This window comes from Mytilus edulis, chromosome 2 (assembly GCF_963676685.1).
Source record: "Mytilus edulis chromosome 2, xbMytEdul2.2, whole genome shotgun sequence".
In the NCBI taxonomy this organism is placed as follows: domain Eukaryota; kingdom Metazoa; phylum Mollusca; class Bivalvia; order Mytilida; family Mytilidae; genus Mytilus; species Mytilus edulis.
Genome location: NC_092345.1, coordinates 99,063,489 through 99,085,474, shown reverse-complemented (window position 1 = coordinate 99,085,474; position 21,986 = coordinate 99,063,489). Strand labels below are relative to the sequence as shown.

The 21,986-nt window shown below is 35.7% G+C and overlaps 2 protein-coding genes across 3 annotated transcripts; one reads left to right on the top strand and one right to left on the bottom strand.

Annotated features, from left to right (window-relative positions):
- Positions 1-548: 548 nt before the first annotated feature.
- On the bottom strand, positions 549-13,647 carry LOC139513611 (uncharacterized). Of its 2 annotated transcripts, none has more exons than XM_071302271.1 (2): positions 13,119-13,647; positions 549-2,885 (listed from the first exon to the last, which is right to left on the bottom strand). In XM_071302271.1, exons 1-2 carry the CDS (start codon positions 13,149-13,151, stop codon positions 624-626), a joined length of 2,295 nt encoding a protein of 764 aa, XP_071158372.1. In that variant the 5' UTR covers positions 13,152-13,647; the 3' UTR covers positions 549-623. The 2 variants fall into 2 exon arrangements, with proteins under 2 accessions (XP_071158372.1, XP_071158373.1); XM_071302272.1 differs by lacking the exon at positions 13,119-13,647 and adding an exon at positions 12,023-12,261.
- Positions 12,650-21,741, top strand: LOC139513612 (uncharacterized). Its single transcript, XM_071302273.1, has 4 exons — positions 12,650-13,059; positions 13,599-13,727; positions 18,074-18,778; positions 20,024-21,741. Exons 1-4 carry the CDS (start codon positions 13,014-13,016, stop codon positions 21,076-21,078), a joined length of 1,935 nt encoding a protein of 644 aa, XP_071158374.1. The 5' UTR covers positions 12,650-13,013; the 3' UTR covers positions 21,079-21,741.
- The last annotated feature ends 245 nt before the right edge of the window (positions 21,742-21,986 follow it).

Sequence of the window (21,986 nt, the reverse complement as noted above, 5' to 3'; positions counted from 1 at the left end):
GTCAACCAACTCGTGATGGCGTTCGTAAAATTATATTGTCATACAAAGTATTTTTCGATTAAATTCGTAACTTCGCTACGTGTTACTGTCGGATACAATATGGCACATTTTTAATGTATTATTTAATAGTTTTCCTCTGGGGACGTCTCTCATTCGAAGGACTACTTTCTTCCTAATTTTGGTTAAGTATAAATATTGTCCTTTAGATACCTTTTTTTTATGAATTATCAAAGTTTGTCAAAATCTGTATTTTAAGACATATTCATGTATTTATAGGCATTTACAATTTAGTCACGTTTGAAAATTTATCAAAAAGTCATTAAAACCTTCTCAAGTACACATTTAAATCTATGATAGTGTGAATTTCAAATACATGGACATGGTGTGAAATAAAATCATGTGAAATGGGCCATAACTATGTATGTAAATGTTTTGTGGAAACATTTTAAAGCAAGAAAATAAAATATTCTATTCACTGAGGTGACAAATTATTGATATTGATATTTGTGTTGTTGTTGATGTTTTTTTTCTCATAAAAAATAACATTATTTTGCTTATTAGACAAAAATATATTAATTTAATATTCATTTACTAATATCACATTTCTCTAAGGCTATTCTATATTATTTTCGATGCCCATTTTTCCCTTTCTTTGCGGGTGGTTTTGGAAGGTATTGTTTTACAATTTTATTAGACGGTTCTTTTTGCGCTCGGGTGAATGTTTTCGTAGCCTTGTCCTTTTCTCCAAGTTTGAGGTAGGTGTAGCCTAATAAGTTATATGCTTTCAGATCTCCACATTGTTCGCACACTTTTTCAAATCCTTCCAACGCATTTTCTACATCGGTTGTTTTCTTCATGACATTATAACAATCAACAAGTAAATAGTATGCAAAAACAACAGATAAAACTTCAATCCCTCCATTGGTATTTATTTCATTTTGCAAGTAACTATCGACTGTATGAGATTCCATCCTGCCATAATAATTTACAGACTCCGGTTTCTCTTTTTCTGTTGATATAACTCTCATTATATGCGGAACTGCTTCCTCGTGACGACCGCACGTGCATAGGAAATGTGCATAATCAACAAACAAACCAGCACCATGACCTTCACCTTCACGTTTCAATGCTTCGTTGAATTGTACGTCAGCGGTCTTCAGAAGCTCCAGTCGTCTCTCTTTGAATATATTTGCTGCAGCATGATGTAAGCATGCCAAGTGTTCATAAAGACCGGCACCAGTATTACCCTCCACATAACGAACGATCAGAAATCTACAAAACGTAATGGCTTTCCAGATATCATCAGGGGGGAGATCGTTGCTGAATTCTATATTCCTCTGGTTCAGTAAATGTGGGATATAATCTCGTTGATTAACTGCCTCTTCTTTTCCTAACACTGGTTCAACGAAGTTGTCGATAACATCTTCAAAAACGGATGCACAGTGATCGAAGCCATATTCGTGATAGAACCCATTACAAACAGCATTGCTAGCACTTATGAAATATGCAACCGATTGTTGTGCCTGTGCTATGTCCTTATAGGATTTTGCATCGGCAAGAACTACGGCAAACAATTTTCTTACATTTAAATTGTATGGGAACACGTCCAAGATTGTATACGTCTCTCCGAGAGATAATAATTCTTCTATTGGTTTCCTTCTTACATTGGTTAGTCGTCTTTCCAACTGCGAAACTTGTAAATCTGTTAGATGATCCATCATATTGTTTGATTTCACAAAATAGCAAGGTAATTGTTTCTTCTTTACAGATTTGATCAGGTGATCTAGAAGGTAAAGCACACAAAAAGCAGGGTTTTTATGCCACATACGTGTTTCTAAATTTTCGCATGCGTGAAAGAAAATTGAGCGAATATGTGAAATTTTCAATACCCCTTCTGCCATTATTGACAAACATAGCATGTACAATATCAAATAACACTGCCTTTGTGTGTCGCCCACTTCCTCTGCAATCAATCGTTTCTCTGCAACGGCAAACGACAATTTCCATTCAATATCTGCATTTCCACTTGACGAGTGGCAAACAGGTACAACATGAACAGGACAATGTAAAACTTTGTCGATTGTTGCTGCAGATGGCCACTGAAAAGTTCTTTCGCGAGTTTTCCAGTCATTAGCGATTGGTGGCCATGTTTTACATTGAAAAGCTAGCTGGTGATCAACTTCATCTTGATAAACATCTTCTATTAAACCGGAAGAAGCTTTGTTTTTGTCTTCTTCCTTCTGTGCGCTAACTAATATACCACTAAAACCTACAGATGTGTGCGGCCTTCTATTTAAATTGAACGAATCATTTGGAACTCCAGAAAATACGTCCATGAATTTGACATCGAATCCATGACCTTTATTAAGCAATGAGGACAACATGGAGTCAATCGCGTTTTTATTTGTTGATATTTTCGTACGGAATTGCATGTCAGATTTTTTGCTTCCTAAATAGTTAATGCCTTTATGGTCAATGGCAAGATTTGCGTATTTTTCGTTGTTCCCGTTGTCGAGTATTTTAAGTCTACAATAGCCAGCATGACAACTTTCTGTCGATATGACGTAATTAGCCTGGTCAGCGTCTATAGAATCCGGAAAGTCCACAATAACATCCTTTACGTGAAGAAATGTTACGTCTGAATCTTGAATAAATTTCTTTTTCTCAAAAGTGTTTTTAGACTTTTGAATAACAAGAGGTGGTATCCGCATGCCCTCTGCATAATTACCGACAACAGACGGTGTAGCAACAGGATTTTGTGTTTCGACGTAACGCCTCGGCACAAAACTATGTATTGCAAATGCAAAATGAAGGTGTGGTAGGCCAGATATTTCATCCCGGCTGCTAATGAAGTCGCTTGCAACTTTGCAGTCTCTCCTACCAACCTGCAAAATTAAAAAAAAGTTAAACCCTTATCACTGTCTAACAGATAAAGAATAATATTTTGTTTATGTGTTTTCAACATTATTAATCTCGTAATTACTATATATAGCCCTTAATGTTCTACCAAATTACAAATTGATGTGCAAATCAATTAATATAGAATAATTATTACTGGTAATATTTTTAAGCATAATTGACATACAAGTTATTGTACGCATATACAATAGCATACAAGCTGTATGTCAACTTTTCCTTTTCCCCATCCCCATGCATGCACAGAAATAGGAATTCGGGGGGTTTTTCCCCCCTGTAATACGTTTTCTTGTTCAATATAGTGATATCCTTGAATGCCAACATTTTCTGTGTGTTTTAATCAGTGTCAAACTGGAAAAAGGGGTAGAATTGGGTGTGCAACTTGTTTAACCTGCCACTTTCGTATGTATATGGTCAGGGTCAGGGTGAGGATGTCTGGGATTCCGAAGTGGAAATTTCTTCGTTGCATTTTAGAAGTAAGGAATTCAAACTTTAAGATAATAAATGGCAAGTTGGAACTGACATATATAAAGTTGAAACTGAAAAATGGCAAGTTGAAATTGCGGAATGTCAAATTTGGTTTATGAAATCAAATCAACAGAATGTCCCCACTGTTGTTTTTTGTACTTTAGGGTAAGTTGTAGTTATACACCTCCGAGTCCTACGATGATAACTGAATGAACTTGACATACACCTCCGAGTCCTCAGATACTAGCTGAATGTACATGGTGTACACCTCCGAGTCCTATCATGCTACCTGAATGTACATGAAAAACACCTCCGAGTCCTATCGTGCTACCTGAATGTAAATGACATACACCTCCGAGTCCTATGATACAACTGAAAGTACATGACATCCAACTTCGAGTCATATGATACTAACTGAACGTACATGACATACACCTCTTTGCCCTATGATTCTAACGGAATGTACATATCATATGCCTCTTTGCCATATGATACTTACTGAATGAACATGACGTACACCTCTTTTTCCTATGATACTACCTGAACTGAATGTACATTTCATACACCTCCGATTCCTCCGATACAAACTGAATGTACATGTCATACACATCTTTGTCCTACGATGCTAACTGAATGTACATGTCATACACCTCCGATTCCTATGATACTAACTGAATGTACATGACATACACCTCTTTGTCCTATGATACTACCTGAATGTACATGTCATACACCTCCGATTCCTACGATACCAACTGAATGTACATGTCATACACCTCTTTGTCCTACAATGCTAACTGAATATACATGTCATACACCTCCGATTCCTATGATACTAACTGAATGTACATGACATACACCTCTTTGCCCTATGATACTAACTGAATGTACATGACATACACCTCTTTGCCCTATGATACTAACTGAATGTACATATCATATGCCTCTTTGCCATATGATACTTACTGAATGAACATGACATACACCTCTTTGTCCTATGATACTATCTGAATGAACATGACATACACCTCTTTGTCCTATGATACTATCTGAATGTACATGTCATACACCTCCGAGTCATATGATACAACTGAACGTACAGTACATCCACCTTCGAGTCACATGATACTAACTGAATGTACATGTCATACACCTCTTTGTCCTATGAAACTAACTGAATGTACATGTCATACACCTCTTTGTCCTATGAAACTAACTGAATGTACATGTCATACACCTCCGATTCCTATGATACTAACTGAATGTACATGTCATACAACTCTTTGTCCTATGATATTAACTGACTGTACATGTCACATATCTCTGCCATATGACACTTACTGAATGTACATGACATACACCTCTTTGTTCTATGATACTAACTAAACATATATGACATTCAGGTCCGAGTCCTATGTTACTAACTGAATGTACATGTCATACACCTCTTTGCCCTATGATACTAACTGAATGTACATGTCATACACCTCTTTGCCCTATGATACTAACTGAATGTACATGTCATACACCTCTTTGTCCTATGATACTAACTGAATGTACATGTCATACACCTCTTTGTCCTATGATATTAACTAAATTTACATGTCATAAACCTCTTTGTCCTATGATACTAACTGAATGTACATGTCGTAAACCTCTTTGCTCTATGATACTTACTGAATGTACGACATACACCTCTTTGCCCTATAATACTAACTGAATGTACCTGGCATACACCTCTTTGTCCTATGATACTAACTGAACATACATGACATTCAGGTCAAAGTCCTGTGTTAGTAACTGCATGTACATGTCATACACCTCTTTGTCCCATGATACTAATGGAATTTAAGTTAATAGACTTAAATTTAGTTATCGCCGGGGCCACTCACGGATTGTGTTGCATGTTTTAGATTTACCCAACATGTGTGACGATATATTCTGTGACGTCATTTAGTCCTTTTTAGAATTTCATCGCAGCAAGCAAGCTGTTTAAATTTTGTAAGCGGTAAACTTGAAAATTTTAGGTTTTTGGATAATACAGACTACACTTGTGTATCCCACGGTGTTTTCTAAATTTAAAGCACCAGTGTATCCCACGGTGCATCTTTACATTTTCATATATATCTATCTTCACATCTATCTATCTACCTGGTTGCCATATTATCTTCGGGTAACCGACCATAGATCTATCTACATATTCATGGTCTATGGTCTATCTATCTATATATATATATATTATATTTTGTATAAATCTATCATATTATGAATAAAAGCTGTGGCCAGATATCGCCAAACCATATATGTATTTTGTTTTAATGGCACCATCTGAGATAACTGAATGTGCATGGCATACATCTCTTTTTCCTATGATACTAACTAAATGTACATAAATTTTCCAAACCATTTAGTAATTAATTTTAGTTTTATTGGAATCTAACGATATGCCCTTAAAACTTCTGTTTGCTATTATTGTACATCGATGCTAGAAATTATTTTTGAATACAATTAAATATCACATAAAATGTTATAAAACTGTTCATCAGAGACGAAATTCAATCGTTCGTGAAATGAAATTGTAAAAATCAAAAGCTACAGTGCGAATCGATATAGATTTAGTTTCCAGTGTCAACACGCATAAAGATACTGTCGATTTCTTATTAAACTCAGAGTGCTCTTTTTATCTTTATCTCGGAAACGATTTCTTATTAAACTCAGAGTGCTCTTTTTATCTTTATCTCGGAAACGATTTTTTAATTGATTATTCATATTAAACGTATTTGATTCATATACCTATATTTCGGGAAAGCTAATTTTAATGTGTAAAAAGGTATAACTCAGCTCTAATATGTGTTTTCTCTATTTGAGTGAATAAATTCACATACTAGTATCTATTTAATCGGTCATAAGACGGGAACATACTCTTGCATATATCAACTGAGCTCGGGGGTATATGAAAATGTAAAAAGGCTGGTACAGATGTTAGAGATCTCAAATGTCATGATATGTGTTTATTTTTTTTGCGAAACAATCTATTTGAATATAGAACTCTGATTTCGTAATACTCTTATTGAGTAAACGGATTGAACAAAATGCATCACACTTTATAAGAACTATAGGAATTACTTCTAACAAGATCTAAAGACATAAATTTTAAAAGTACTTAGGGGGTCACTCTTCGTAAGATCTAAAAGGATTACTTCTTACAAGATCTTAAGGAATCACACCTTACAAGATCTAAAGAGATCACACCTTACAAGATCTAAAGAGATCACACCTTACAAGATCTAAAGAGATCACACCTTACAAGATCTAAAGAGGTCACTCCTTACAAGATCTAAAGAGATCACACCTTACAAGATCTAAAGAGATCACTCCTTACAAGATCTAAAGGGATCACACCTTACAAGATCTAAAGAGATCACACCTTACAAGATCTAAAGAGATCACACCTTACAAGATCTAAAGAGATCACACCTTACAAGATCTAAAGAGATCACTCCTTACAAGATCTAAAGAGATTACACCTTACAATATCTAAAGAGATCACACCTTACAAGATATAAAGCGATCACACCTCATAAGACCTAAAGGGGTCACACCTTACAAGATCTAAGGAGATCACACCTTACAAGATCTAAAGAGATCACACCTTACAAGATATAAAGCGATCACACCTTACAAGATCTAAAGAGATCACTCCTTACAAGATCTAAAGAGATCACACCTTACAAGATCTAAAGAGATCACGACTTACAATAACTAAAGGGACCACTCTTTACAAGATATAAAGCGATCACACCTCATAAGACCTAAAGGGGTCACACCTTACAAGATCTAAAGAGATCACACCTTACAAAAACTAAAGAGATAACACCTTACAAGATCTAAGGAGATCACACCTTACACGATCTAAAGAGATCACACCTTACAAGATATAAAGCGATCACACCTTACAAGATCTAAAGAGATAACACCTTACAAGATCTAACGGGATCACACCTTACAAGATCTAAAGAGATCACACCTTACAAGAACTAAGGAGATCACACCTTACACGATCTAAAGGGATCACGACTTACAAGATCTAAAGAGATCACACCTTACAAGAACTAAAGAGATTACACCTTACAAGATCTAAGAGATCACACCTTACAAGAACTAAGGAGATCACACCTTACAAGATCTAAAGAGATCACACCTTACAAGATCTAAAGAGATCACACCTTACAAGAACTAAGGAGATCACACCTTACACGATCTAAAGGGATCACGACTTACAATAACTAAAGGGACCACTCTTTACAAGATATAAAGCGATCACACCTCATAAGACCTAAAGGGGTCACACCTTACAAGATCTAAAGAGATCACACCTTACAAAAACTAAAGAGATAACACCTTACAAGATCTAAGGAGATCACACCTTACAAGATCTAAAGAGATCACACCTTACAAGATCTAAAGAGATCACACCTTACAAGAACTAAGGAGATCACACTTACAAGATCTAAAGAGATCACGACTTACAATAACTAAAGGGACCACTCTTTACAAGATATAAAGCGATCACACCTCATAAGACCTAAAGGGGTCACACCTTACAAGATCTAAGGAGATCACACCTTACAAAAACTAAAGAGATAACACCTTACAAGATCTAAGGAGATCACACCTTACAAGATCTAAAGAGATCACACCTTACAAGATATAAAGCGATCACACCTTACAAGATCTAAAGAGATCACACCTTACAAGAACTAAAGAGATTACACCTTACAAGATCTAAAGAGATCACACCTTACAAGATCTAAGAGATCACACCTTACAAGAACTAAGGAGATCACACCTTACACGATCTAAAGAGATCACGACTTACAATAACTAAAGGGACCACTCCTTACAAGATATAAAGCGATCAGACCTCATAAGATCTAAAGGGATCACACGTTACAAGATTTAAGGAGATCACACCTTACAAGAACTAAAGAGATTACACCTTACAATATCTAAAGAGATCACACCTTACAAGATATAAAGCGATCACAACTCATAAGACCTAAAGGGGTCACACCTTACAAGATCTAAGGAGATCACACCTTACAAGATCTAAAGAGATCACACCTTACAAGATATAAAGCGATCACACCTTACAAGATCTAAATAGATCACACCTTACAAGAACTAAAGAGATTACACCTTACAAGATATAAAGAGATCACACCTTACAAGATCTAAGAGATCACACCTTACAAGAACTAAGGAGATCACACTTTACACGATCTAAAGAGATCACGACTTACAATAACTAAAGGGACCACTCCTTACAAGATATAAAGCGATCAGACCTCATAAGATCTAAAGGGATCACACCTTACAAGATTTAAGGAGATCACACCTTACAAGAACTAAAGAGATTACACCTTACAAGATCTAAAGAGATTACACCTTACAAGATCTAAAGAGATCACACCTTACAAGATATAAAGCGATCACACCTCATAAGACCTAAAGGGGTCACACCTTACAAGATCTAAGGAGATCACACCTTACAAGAACTAAAGGGACCACTCCTTACAAGATATAAAGCGATCAGACCTCATAAGATCTAAAGGGATCACACCTTACAAGATCTAAGGAGATCACACCTTACAAGAACTAAAGAGATTACACCTTACAAGATCTAAAGGGATCACTCCTTACAAGAACTAAAGAGATCACACCATACAAGATCCAAAAGGGATCACTCCTTAGGCAGCAACCATTTGATTTTCGGGGGGGGGGGGGGGGGGGGGGCTATGGTTTTTTTTTCTGTACAAACTTTTTTTTTCGCCTTTGGCGAAGAACAATCTATTTTGTTAGCGACAAACCGAAGACAATTTTTTTCTTTCAATTTTAGCATTTCATATAGTGGCAGCTGAGGGTAAAACAAACATTTTTTTTTACTCAGGGTCCAAAAAAAATTTTTTCCAAAAAAAAACCATAGCCCTCCCCCCAGAAAATCAAATGGTTGCTGCCTTACAAGATCAAAAGGGATCACACCTTACAAGATCTAAAGGGATCACATCTTATAAGAACTAAAGGAATAACTCAATACACGATCTAAAGGGATCAAACCTTACAAGATATAAAGATATAACACTTAAAAAGAAATAAATAGATCACATCTTGACTGCTCCTCTGATATCTTTCGTCCATCTTTTACAAGATTTACAGATTTTACCTTACAAGATCTAAAGGGGTCTCTCCTTACAAGAACTAAAGAAATCACACCCCACAAGTACTAAAGGGATCACTCTTCAAAAGTTCTATTTACGGATCACTGCTCACAAGAAAAAAAGAAATCACAACGTACAAGAACTAAAGGGGTCACACTTTACAAGAACTACAGGGATCACTCCATACAAAAAATAAAGGAATTACAACTAACAAGATCTAAAGGGATCACTCTTTACAAGATCCAAAGGGATCACTCTTTACAAGATCTAAAGGGATCACTCTTTACAAGATCTTAAAACATCACACTTTACAAGATCTAAGGAAATAACACCTTACAAGATCTAAAAAGATCACACCTTACAAGATCTAAAGGGATCACACCTTACAAGATCTAAAGAGATCACACCTTACAAGATCTAAAGAGATCACATCTTACAAGATCTAAAGGGATCACGACTTACAAAATCTAAAGGGATCACACCTTACAAGATCTAAAGAGATCACACCTTACAAGATATAAAGAGATCACTCCTTACAAGATCTAAAGAGATCACTCCTTACAAGATCTAAAGGGATCACTCCTTACAAGATCTAAAGAGATCACACCTTACAAGATCTAAAGAGATCACACCTTACAAGATATAAAAGGAGCACGACTTACAGGATATAAAGGGATCACTCTTTACAAGTTCTATTTAGGGATCACTCCTTACAAAAACTAAAGGGGTCATTTTACAAGATCTAAAGGGGTAATTCCGTACGAGATCTAAATAGATCACACCTTACATGAACTAAAAGGATCACACCTTATAAGATCTAAAGAGATCACATCTTACAAGATATAAATGGATTACGACTTACCAGATCTAAGGAGATCACACCTTACAAGATCTAAAAAGATCACACCTTACACGATATAAAGGGATCACGACTTACAGGATACAAAAGGATCACTCTTTACAAGTTCTATTTAGGGATCACTCCTGACAAGAACTAAAGGAATCACACCTTACAAGAACTACAGGAATCTCTCTTTACAAAAACTAAAGGGATCGGTTTACAAGATCTAAAGGGGTCACTCCGTACGAGATCTAAAGAGATCACACCTTACATGAACTAAAAGGATCACTACTTACAAGATCTAAATGCATCATGCCTAATAAGATAAACAGAGACCACACCTTACAAGAACTAAAGTAATCGTACCCGACAAGATCTAAAGGGATCACTCATTACAAGATCTTAAGGGATCAATTCTTACACGAACTAAGGGGATTGCATCTTACAAGATCTAAAGGGATCACACCCTACAAGAACTAAAGGGATCAGTTTACAAGATCTAAAGGGATCACTGTTAACAAGATATAAAGGGGTCACTCCGTATGAGATATAAAGAGATCACACCTTGCATGAACTAAAAGGATCACACCTTATAAGATCTAAATGGATCATGTCTATGAAGATATACAGAGACTACACCTTACAAGAACTAAAGGGATAGTACCCGACAAGATCTAAAGGGATCACTCCTTACAAGATCTTAAGGGATCAATTCTTACACGACCTAAGGGGATTGCCCCTTACAAGATCTAAAGGGATAACACCGTACAAGATAATAACGGAACGTATCTTACAAGATCTAAAGAAATCACACCTTACAAGAACTAAAGGGATCACATCGTACAAGATCTTAATGGAACACACCTTACAAGATCTTAAGAGATCACACCTTACAAGAACTAAAGGGATCACACCTTACAAGATCTAAAGTGATTATCCCTTACAAGATATAAAGGGATCACTCTATATAAGAACTAAAGGGATCACTCCTTACAAGAACTAAAGGTATTACACCTTACAAGATTTAAAGTGATTATCCCTTACAAGATGTAAACTTAATAATAAAGGGATCACACTTTACAAGATCTAAAGAGATCACACCTTACAAGATCATAAGAGATCACACCTTACAAGATCTAAAGAGAACACACCTTACAAAATTGAAATGGATCACACCTTATAAGAACTAAAGGGATTATATTTTTACAAGAACTAAAGGGCTCACACCTTACGAAATATAAAGGAATCGCACCTTACGAGAACTGAAGGTCATGTATCTTACATGACATAAAGGGCTCATGCCTTATAAAACTTTTATGACTAAAAGGAACACTTGCAACAATAATAGATAAACTAAATAAAAAAAAGATGGTCTTTGTAAAAGATGCATCGTTTGTTGCCAGTACTAGTAAGGCATATAAAGTCATTGCGTTCAGCGACAGATTGCCACGGGTTATATAAAAATTATTTGCATGTTTTAAGTTAGAAAGTTAAACCTAAATGTTTTTTTGTTTTCATGAAGGAATATACCAACAATAGAGGTTGTCTAATGAAGGTGTAAACAATTATTCTAACTTACCGCCATTTTAAGTTGTCTGCTATGTTAATATTGACGTATGGTGATTTAGTTCCAATAACTTTCAAGCAATCGGATAAAATCCTATTAATTTTTTATGCGTTCTGGTATATTATTCTCAATGCAATCATCGCAATCATCGAGAAAATATTAACCAGAAATGTAATCCAAGCAACCTGCCCGCTTCATAAATATTTTGTCATAAAAGATCGATATAACGGGTATTTGTTTGATGTTTATGTGTCTAGAAGGGGAAAAGATTAATTAAAATCGAAATATAATCATTGAATACGCGTTGGAACTTATAGGATTAAGTGTCCGCTCTGACTTGTTATATGGCTATTTAAGTCGACAAATATCATGTCAAATTCCTGCTAAGTTGGCAATCAAATATTTAACATAAACTACGTGTTACCTAGTGTTACCCATATTGAACCTCCTGCTCTGTATTAAGGGTGTACAGGCGTTAACCTTTAAATGAATATATATATATACATATCCAAAATTAGATATGGAAGACAAATTTGAAAACAATTTATAAAATATGAATTGCATTTGATGATGCATGAAATAACGTAATATTAAATGCCATATTACCTATATATGCTCCTACGCATGGTGTTAATGTTTGTTTGTACGAAACCATGTATACTTCTATGTGTGTACACTACCGATATTGAACAAGTAAACTTTTATTCATTGATACACATTTTACATAGAATTTAAACTTTAATTTTGAATTGATATTTGTGACACCAATGTCCTATATGTCTTATACTTGTTTAAACTTCTTAATCAATATTTAAATGTCGGTAAGGTAGAAGAGAATTTCAGATAAATATTAGCTAGAATATGGCTTAAGAATGCGTTCCATGATAAACGGTTAGTAATCTACCCGAAGTAGGTTAACCGTTATCATGGTACAGTCACAGAGAAAAATTGAGTACATGTCTACACTGTATACTAAGGGACATAACTATTTCTCAATAGCAAAATGGGAGCACGTTCTAGCAAGGTTCCGGATTATGACTGTCAAAAAGGTAATGTTCTATCAAAATCTGTCTTGATCATATTTACAAATAAGATTAGATACACTTACATTTGTTATTTTTTCTTTCTTTCCATCGTCCATGTTGGCTATAACTATTTTACTACTAAGTTTATTAATTGTAACCAAGCATATTAATTGATTATTTGTTTAAACCACCTCGTAAAAATATTTAAATGACAAGTGACAATTCGGTCTAACAAAAGGTTTAAATACAGCTGAAATTTCTTGATCTTTTGTTCCAGGATTTATACGCATTAATGTTATAAGGGACATAACTCTATTTCAATATAGCTTATAGTACCTATAACCATTATCACATTAAATAGTTGTGGCTGTTTATGACACGGAGTGCTGGCTTTTGAGCGAAGAAAACACGATTGAAGTAAAAACCAGAGTAAATTAGACTTGTCTGTGTATTGATTGTGACAAATATTTTTGCCATATTAAAAAAAGAGGAAAAAAATCCAGATTTCGATTTAATGTCGCCTTGATTTTGATTCAATTGTTGATTTTTTTTTAATTTTCAAGCTGATAAAGAGTTCGGCAGACTGGAATGCTACCGTTTATACAACGCCGTCATAAATAAACCACAGAGTGACGTCATCTATTTGTTGAAGTATATAAAGCCTGGTATTGCTTTATATCCAATGAGTTTTGGTAAGTGCATGTACGATATACCTGTAGGTGACCTAAATGTATTACATTAAAATAATGATATCTAACTTTGGTAATTCGACAGTGGAAAACTGGCGACATCGAATGTAAGATGAACGTGGACAGGTCGAACATGGACAGGATGAACATGGACAGAATGAGCATGAACAGGTTGAGCATAGACAGAATGAGCATGAACAGGCTGATCATAGACAGAGTAAGAGAAAGCATGGAATCTGATGTTCAGTAGTTGTCGTTTGTTGACGTGGTTCATAAGTGTTTCTCGTTTCTCATTTTTTTTATAGATTAGAACGTAGGTTTTCCCGTTTGAATGGTTTTCCACATGTCATTTTTGGGGCCCTTTATAGCTTGCTGTTCGGTGTGAGCCAATGTGTTCCGTGTTGAAGACCGTACTTTGACCTATAATGGTTTACTTTTACAAATTGTGACTTAGATGAGAGAGTTGTCTCATTTGTTCTCATACCACATCTTCTTTTATCTATGGATTGAGTAAGCATAGACATGGTGAACATGGAAAATATGACCATGGTCAGAGTAAGCATGGACATGGTGAACATGGACATAGTGAACATGGACAGGGTGAACATGAACAGGGTAAGCATGGACATGGTGAGCATGGACTGCAGTGTAAGCATGGACAGACAGAATGAGCATGGAATGCAGTGTGAGCACGAACAGAATGAGCATGGGCAGGATGAACATGGACAGGGTGAGCATGAACAGGATGAGAATGGACAAGGTGTTCATGGACAGGGTGAACATGGACAGGATGAGCATTTGCAGGATAAACATGGACAAGATGAGAATGGGCAGGATGAGAATGTGTAGGATGAGAATGGACAGTGTGAGAATGGACATGATTAGAATGGATAGGATGAGAATGGACAGGATGAGAATGGACAAGGTGATCATGGGCAGAATGAGAATGGATAGGATGAGAATGGATAGAATGAGAATGGATAGGATGAGAATGGATGGGATGAGAATGAATAGAATGAGAATGGACAGAATAAGAATGGACAGGATAAGAATGGACAGGATCAGAATGGTCAGGATAAAAATGGACAGGATGAGAATGGACAGGGTGAGAATGGACAGGATGAGAATGGACAGGGTAAACATGGACAGGGTGAGCATCTCCTGCTCATGATGTTTAACCTGCCATATTATTATATCTATTAAGTGTCACGGCCATTGCTTTTGTCAGATGAACGTTGGTGAACATGTTGAATATAGTACCAATTTTCTATTTTTGTATCATTGCCCGCCATGTTAGATGAACACTGGTTAACATGTGGATTCTAGTAACAATTGTTAGTGGTTTTGTCCGCCATGTATATGTAGTGGTTTGGTTAATTTACTAGTACAACAATTATTAAATGAGAACACAAGGAGTATCAATTTCCGAAAGCTTGAATTTATTCAGATTTCTTTTTTCATTATATTTCTTATTTTAGTAATATTGTTATTATGACCATATAGTTAAATGATAGTCAAAAACGAAATGTTACCATAGAAACAGTTTATAAAGTCTGCAGCATATATTTACCCACACCAAGACATTTACCCGACGGTCGGTTGAAGACTCAACTTTAAGACAAAACAATGATTTTAAACTTTTCGTTTGTATACACGACGAAATATGCCATGCTTATACTAATCAAAATTTCACGAACTAATTCCTTTTTATTTAATATGACGGCCAAATCACGGTAGAATTAAGCTTTGAAAAGTTGATACTAATTATGGTCTCCATTAAGAATTGCAACAAACTTGCGTTTTTTATTATGTTTTCCTTGATAGGGTTACGGTTTGATAGAAATCATCATGAATTCAAATTGGTAAAATTATTTTCTTACATCTTTTAGAAAACTAATTATTTATCTGACCACTTTTTGATATCTGTGGCTAGCATATATGTATTGGTAATTTGTTTTATAACGTCCCATTCCGTAAATCAGTTGCTGTCATTGGTTGCTGTTCGTTAAAATAACGAAATCAGCAGGTTATATACTACAGTTCATACATCCGAAGCGCTTTTCTTGATCTACCTTCATCAGGAACGCGCAAAGCCAAATATTTGACAGCCAAGAATGTTGAAGAACCAGAACAGTTGAAGAGCTATATGACCAAAAAGAACCTACAGAAATCAATCTACGTTAGGTCGGGTCAGTTTGCCTGAGGGAGTTAAAACCTTAGTTTCTTTTTAATTTCAAAAATTATAAACGGAAAACAATCAGAGAGCATTGTAATAAATCAGTACAGAAGAACTGACTAATGAGCTGATGATACCAACAGGGACTGATAGTACACGGAAGAGGTATCGACCAAGTGCTTTAAACAATGAAATCAATACGTAATAAACTGCATGCGTCTGAATCGTTTTTCATGATTTATCTACATCAGGAAAGCATTGTTTTGTAATAAAAAAGGCCGTTGTTTTCCCAGTAGAACTGTTTAAAATTTTGTCCTGGCAGGGTCATTCATAGCTGACTATATTTACAGTATGGGTTTTGTTCATTGTCGAAGGCCGATTAAATTTATAAAAAGATGCTTTCAACCGTTGATAGTTGTCTCATTGGCAATCTGGACAGTTATCTCAGTGACAATCTGGACAGTTATCTCAGTGACAATCTGTACAGTTATCTCAGTGGCAATCTGGACAGTTACCTCAGTGGCAATCTGGACAGTTATCTCAGTGTCAATCTGGACAGTTATCTCAGTGTCAATCTGGACAGTTATCTCAGTGGCAATCTGGACAGTTACCTCAGTGGCAATCTGGAAAGTTATCTCAGTGGCAACCCGTACAGTTATCTCAGTGGCAATCTGGAAAGTTATTTCAGTGGCAATCTGGACAGTTATCTCAGTGGCAATCTGGACAGTTATCTCAGTGGCAATCTGGACAGTTACCTCAGTGGCAATCTGGACAGTTATCTCAGTGTCAATCTGGACAGTTATCTCAGTGTCAATCTGGACAGTTATCTCAGTGGCAATCTGGACAGTTACCTCAGTGGCAATCTGGAAAGTTATCTCAGTGGCAACCCGTACAGTTATCTCAGTGGCAATCTGGAAAGTTATCTCAGTGGCAATCTGTACAGTTATCTCAGTGGCAATCTGGACAGTTATCTCAGTGGCAATCTGGACAGTTGTCTCATTGACAATCTGGACAGTTATCTCATTGACAATCTGGACAGTTATCTCATTGACAATCTGTACAGTTATCTCAGTGGCAATCTGTACAGTTATCTCAGTGGCAATCTGGACAGTTATCTCATTGACAATCTGTACAGTTATCTCAGTGGCAATCTGTACAGTTATCTCAGTGGCAATCTGGACAATTATCTCAGTGGCAATCTGGACAGTTATCTCAGTGGCAATCTTGACAGTTATCTCAGTGACAATCTAGACAGTTATCTCAGTGACAATCTGTACAGTTATCTCAGTGGCAATCTGGACAGTTACCTCAGTGGCAATCTGGACAGTTATCTCAGTGGCAATCTGGACAGTTATCTCAGTGGCAATCTGGACAGTTACCTCAGTGGCAATCTGGAAAGTTATCTCAGTGGCAATCTGGAAAGTTATCTCAGTGGCATCCGTACAGTTATCTCAGTGGCAATCTGGAAAGTTATCTCAGTGGCAATCTGGACAGTTATCTCAGTGGCAATCTGGACAGTTATCTCAGTGGCAATCTGGACAGTTGTCTCATTGACAATCTGGACAGTTATCTCATTGACAATCTAGACAGTTATCTCATTGACAATCTGTGCAGTTATCTCAGTGGCAATCTGGACAGTTATCTCATCGACAATCTGTACAGTTATCTCAGTGGCAATCTGTACAGTTATCTCAGTGGCAATCTGGACAGTTACCTCAGTGGCAATCTGGAAAGTTATCTCAGTGGCAATCTGGACAGTTTTCTCAGTGGCAATCTGGACAGTTATCTCAGTGGCAATCTGGACAGTTTTCTCATTGACAATATGTACAGTCATCTCAGTGGCAATCTGGACAGTTATCTCAGTGGCAATCTGTACAGTTATCTCAGTGGCAATCTGGACAGTTATCTCAGTGGCAATCTGGACAGTTTTCTCATTGACAATATGTACAGTCATCTCAGTGGCAATCTGGACAGTCATCTCAGTGGCAATCTGTACAGTTATCTATGTTATCTATAATTTACAATCATACCCCATATCTCTTATTTAAGATCATTTAAGCAGTATTTCAAAAAGCTCCTCCTCTAGTAGCAGGGATCGTCTCAATTTTATTTTTGATGAAATAAGCTTTCTTATAAATGTATGAATTTTGTTGTTTTCATATTTTATTTACAGAGATTTGGATTGACCCAAAGCAAACATATAAAGGCTTTCCAGTAACCTGTTCGTGCGCTGATGAATTTGAAACATGCCTCCCTACAACAAGTATGACAACAGATGACATGGTATCGGAACTTGGTCGTTGTTTGAAAACCGGAAAGTGTATTCATATGCGCAGTCATGAATCGAACGTTTCTTTAGGAGATGGCGCTACAAAGTCGTATCCTGAAAATGATTGCGGTGGCTTCTACTGGGTTCACTTGGCCGTCATAATGAATAAAAAGAAATTGATTCAGGAAATGTCTACTTGGTATTTACAAAATGATAAGTATTCCAATACATGGTTTACACTGAAGAACAAGTTGTCGGTCTTATATCTGGCTCTCATACATAACCATACAGAAATAATGAATGACGTTATGAAGTTAATTGATCAACTGGACACAGGATCAGTCTACTACATAGTATGTGGATACGATTTACACAAGTCTATTGAATTAGACAGACTTGGTGTCTTTAAAGTTTTAGCAGAAAAAATTCAGCTTGAGAAGTCGGATTGCCGCAAAATGAAAGAGCTGTACAATCTAGCACTTCGTTCCTGTGCTCATGGTTGTCTTGAATTTATTGCTGATAACTACGGCCAGATTTTAGAAAACAATATGTCGAATTACGATCGATTATTAAATATCCTAAACAATTTGGACAACGCAATTGAGTCAGGTAACATGTATCTTTATTTAAAGTATGAAACCTAAATCTCTAACAACCCAACGACAAAAAAAAACAAAGATATCTAGATTTCAACGATCGTCTTTGGATTTAATCGCCCTATTTTGACCTCCACAATCAAACGGACGATTTTTTAGCATGTGTTTTTGATATCGAACGATGATGATATTTGTATACACCATTCAACCTAATTATCGAATGGGAAATTTAAAATAAAAGCCCCGGCAATCTTGAGGACAAATTTAAAGAGTATTCTGCATATATAACAAGCACGGACATTGAAAATAAATCATCCGAAATAAAAACGAAGCATTTTTTAACAAATGCAACACGAACCATAAACACTTTTAAAAACAGCTTGTGTGTTCCTCCATAAGGGGTACCAAGCAATTACTGCTCCACTAATGGCAATTGTCGTAATATGAAAAATTCCGTTTAAGAGTAGAATATCCCAGTAAAACATTTGTCTGTTAAACAAGGTCATTTCGGGGTATTATAAGGATATATGTAAATCACGCATTATGTTAATCATGTTTACCTGGAGAGTAGTCCAAACATTGTAACATCATTTCAATATTTTTTTAGTTTTAATTGTTTAGCAATGTTGACTTTTTTTCCCGTCATTGACATGAAGTCTTTTATTTGAGATAATATAATCACCGTTTTATATGTTATCTGATTGTCTACCTTGGTTTCCCAATGTAAATAGGAATTTTACATTATCATTTTCTGGGAAAGCGTGTGAACGCACACACCCCTACAGTTTTTGTTCAAATGTAACCGAATTAGACGAATTTTTCGTTACTCATAGCAAATGCCTGTTAAACATTATATCTAAAAAGAAAAAAAAACTTCACAGATTTATTTGAAATCAGGTGCAGTAAAAAGTAAGAAAACAAAAATACCGAACTATAAGGAAAATTTAAGACGGAAAGCCCTTTATCAAATAGCAAAATCAAAATCTCAAACACATCAAACAAATGGAAAACAACTGCCATATTCCCGACTTGGTACAGGCATTTCCTTATGTAGAAAATGATGGATTAAACCTGGTTGGATAGCTAACTGAACGTCTAGTTACCGGAAGTTATAGTGATACCCTTGTTATGTTTATATTTAAATTATCATATTATAACTGACATCACGATTATTCATGCCACTGCTTAACTTTGTTTGTAAAACTCAGTTACAGAATTAAAGGTTGGATCGTATTTAACAATGTGTTTTATTTTACAGGGGATTGTAAGATTTTCTATATTGTCATGAAACGATATGTCAAATTAGGATTTGTCAAAAGAGGGCAGGTCAAAACGCAAATTCTCGGTTGGTTTATAGAGGCAGTTTTAAATCACAACATAAGAGCAGTAAAGACCATTGTCATAGGTTTAGATATGCATAATGAACAAGAATTACGATCTGAGTTACGTAGATTGAGGTATGGCGGTTACAGTGCACTAAAATGGGCTGAAGAACTCGAGTTGACCGACATTGCGAGCTTTTTAAGCCAGGAACATTTCGTTGCTCTTGGTTCTGCTCATAGTCCCTGGTCTGCAATTAGTTCGACAATAATCATTGAAAATGAACATGTAATTGAAAATATAGCAACACTTATCACTAGAGGACACGATGTTAACAAAGCCAGTAGCGATTTAACATACTCGAGAGCAAATGTTAACCAATGCAACACTCAGAATAGAATAATGTTAAACGAGACACCATTCTATGTAGCTTTAAACACCAGAAGATACGATGTATTGGTAAAACTATTGTTGAACGGGGCACTTCCAGTCGCTGACGAGAGATTTTTATACCGACTTGTGGACAATACCATCCGAGCAAAAATATTTTATTTACTACTTTCATGTAACGCCCTCGAAAGCATGCCGGCAGGTGACACGTCTCTTTTGCAGTATCTTTTAATTCAGAGTACAAACATGAATGGACCTAGCTATATTAAACCGGAAGTAAAAGATCTCGCCCTTCTACTATTAGAGACATTTAGTTGTTTCTGTTATGAGGATAAACGATTCCTTTTATCAATTGATATTAATAATGTTGATGAAGAAATATTAGCCAAAATTCACAATGTGCTTTACGAACCACGAACATTGGCCGATTTGTGCAGACGTCACTTGAGAAATCATTTAGGTCTTAGTTTTCAACTGTATATCAACTACATCAAACATGAAGGTTTTCCTCCGCGTATTATAGACTTCATTCAGTATCGACATTTGGTTTTAAAATACTTCAACGAAGAAGACATACAATCTTTTGAACACAGTCTAATTTGACGGGTTTGCAATACTGGAGATTCATTGTTATTCGTGTGATACAGTATTCGTGGATTTATTGGGTATAGGGGAACCAAGAATTTAAATGTTCGACGAAGTACAAATTTACGACAAAAGAGACGATTCTTCATTCCCTAATATTGTTAATTTTCCTTTTTTTGACGGCGATGTGCCTTTTGCTCCTATATATGGTGTTAATATAGCCCTACTCGTTCGTTATGCCAATGTGTGTAGTGATTTCATTTATTTTAACGAACGTTATCCATGCATCACTGGTAAATTATTATGTCAGAGATTTCGTTATCATAAATAACTTCAAACTTTTACTTAATTCTTTCATAGATACCAAGATTTGATTAGTAGATTTGGATGAACCCGTAGAAAACTGATTAAATACGGTATTTCACATCCTAAATTTTACGGTTACATTGTACTAAAAGCGAGGAAACTCGTAACTATCTCACTGCCTGTCGATACATTTATAGTTATCAATGCACACGTCGTCTTCTTTGACTGTTCATGACGTTAAAATACTAAATCTCTGGGATATGTTTAGTTGATTTTTGTCTCTGATTTTTTTTTATTATCATTAATTGTTTTTGGCTTTTAACTAGCTGTCAGTAATCGTACTTTATTGTTAATTTGACTTGTTGATACAATTTGTAATGTTTTTTTGTTATTTAATGTCTATATACCAGCTTTGATAAGTGTTTGATATGACAATCACTTCTTCGTACTATGAACAGCAACAGAAAAAATGTTTTTTAAAAAGTATTTCCTTTCTCAATTTTAACGGTATACCTTACTACATTTTTTTTATTTATGTATATTGAATAAACATCAGTAACTTCTTCCCAGAGCTGTCACCCCAAACACTGTACAAAAAGTATCCCGTACAGTCAAGCTCT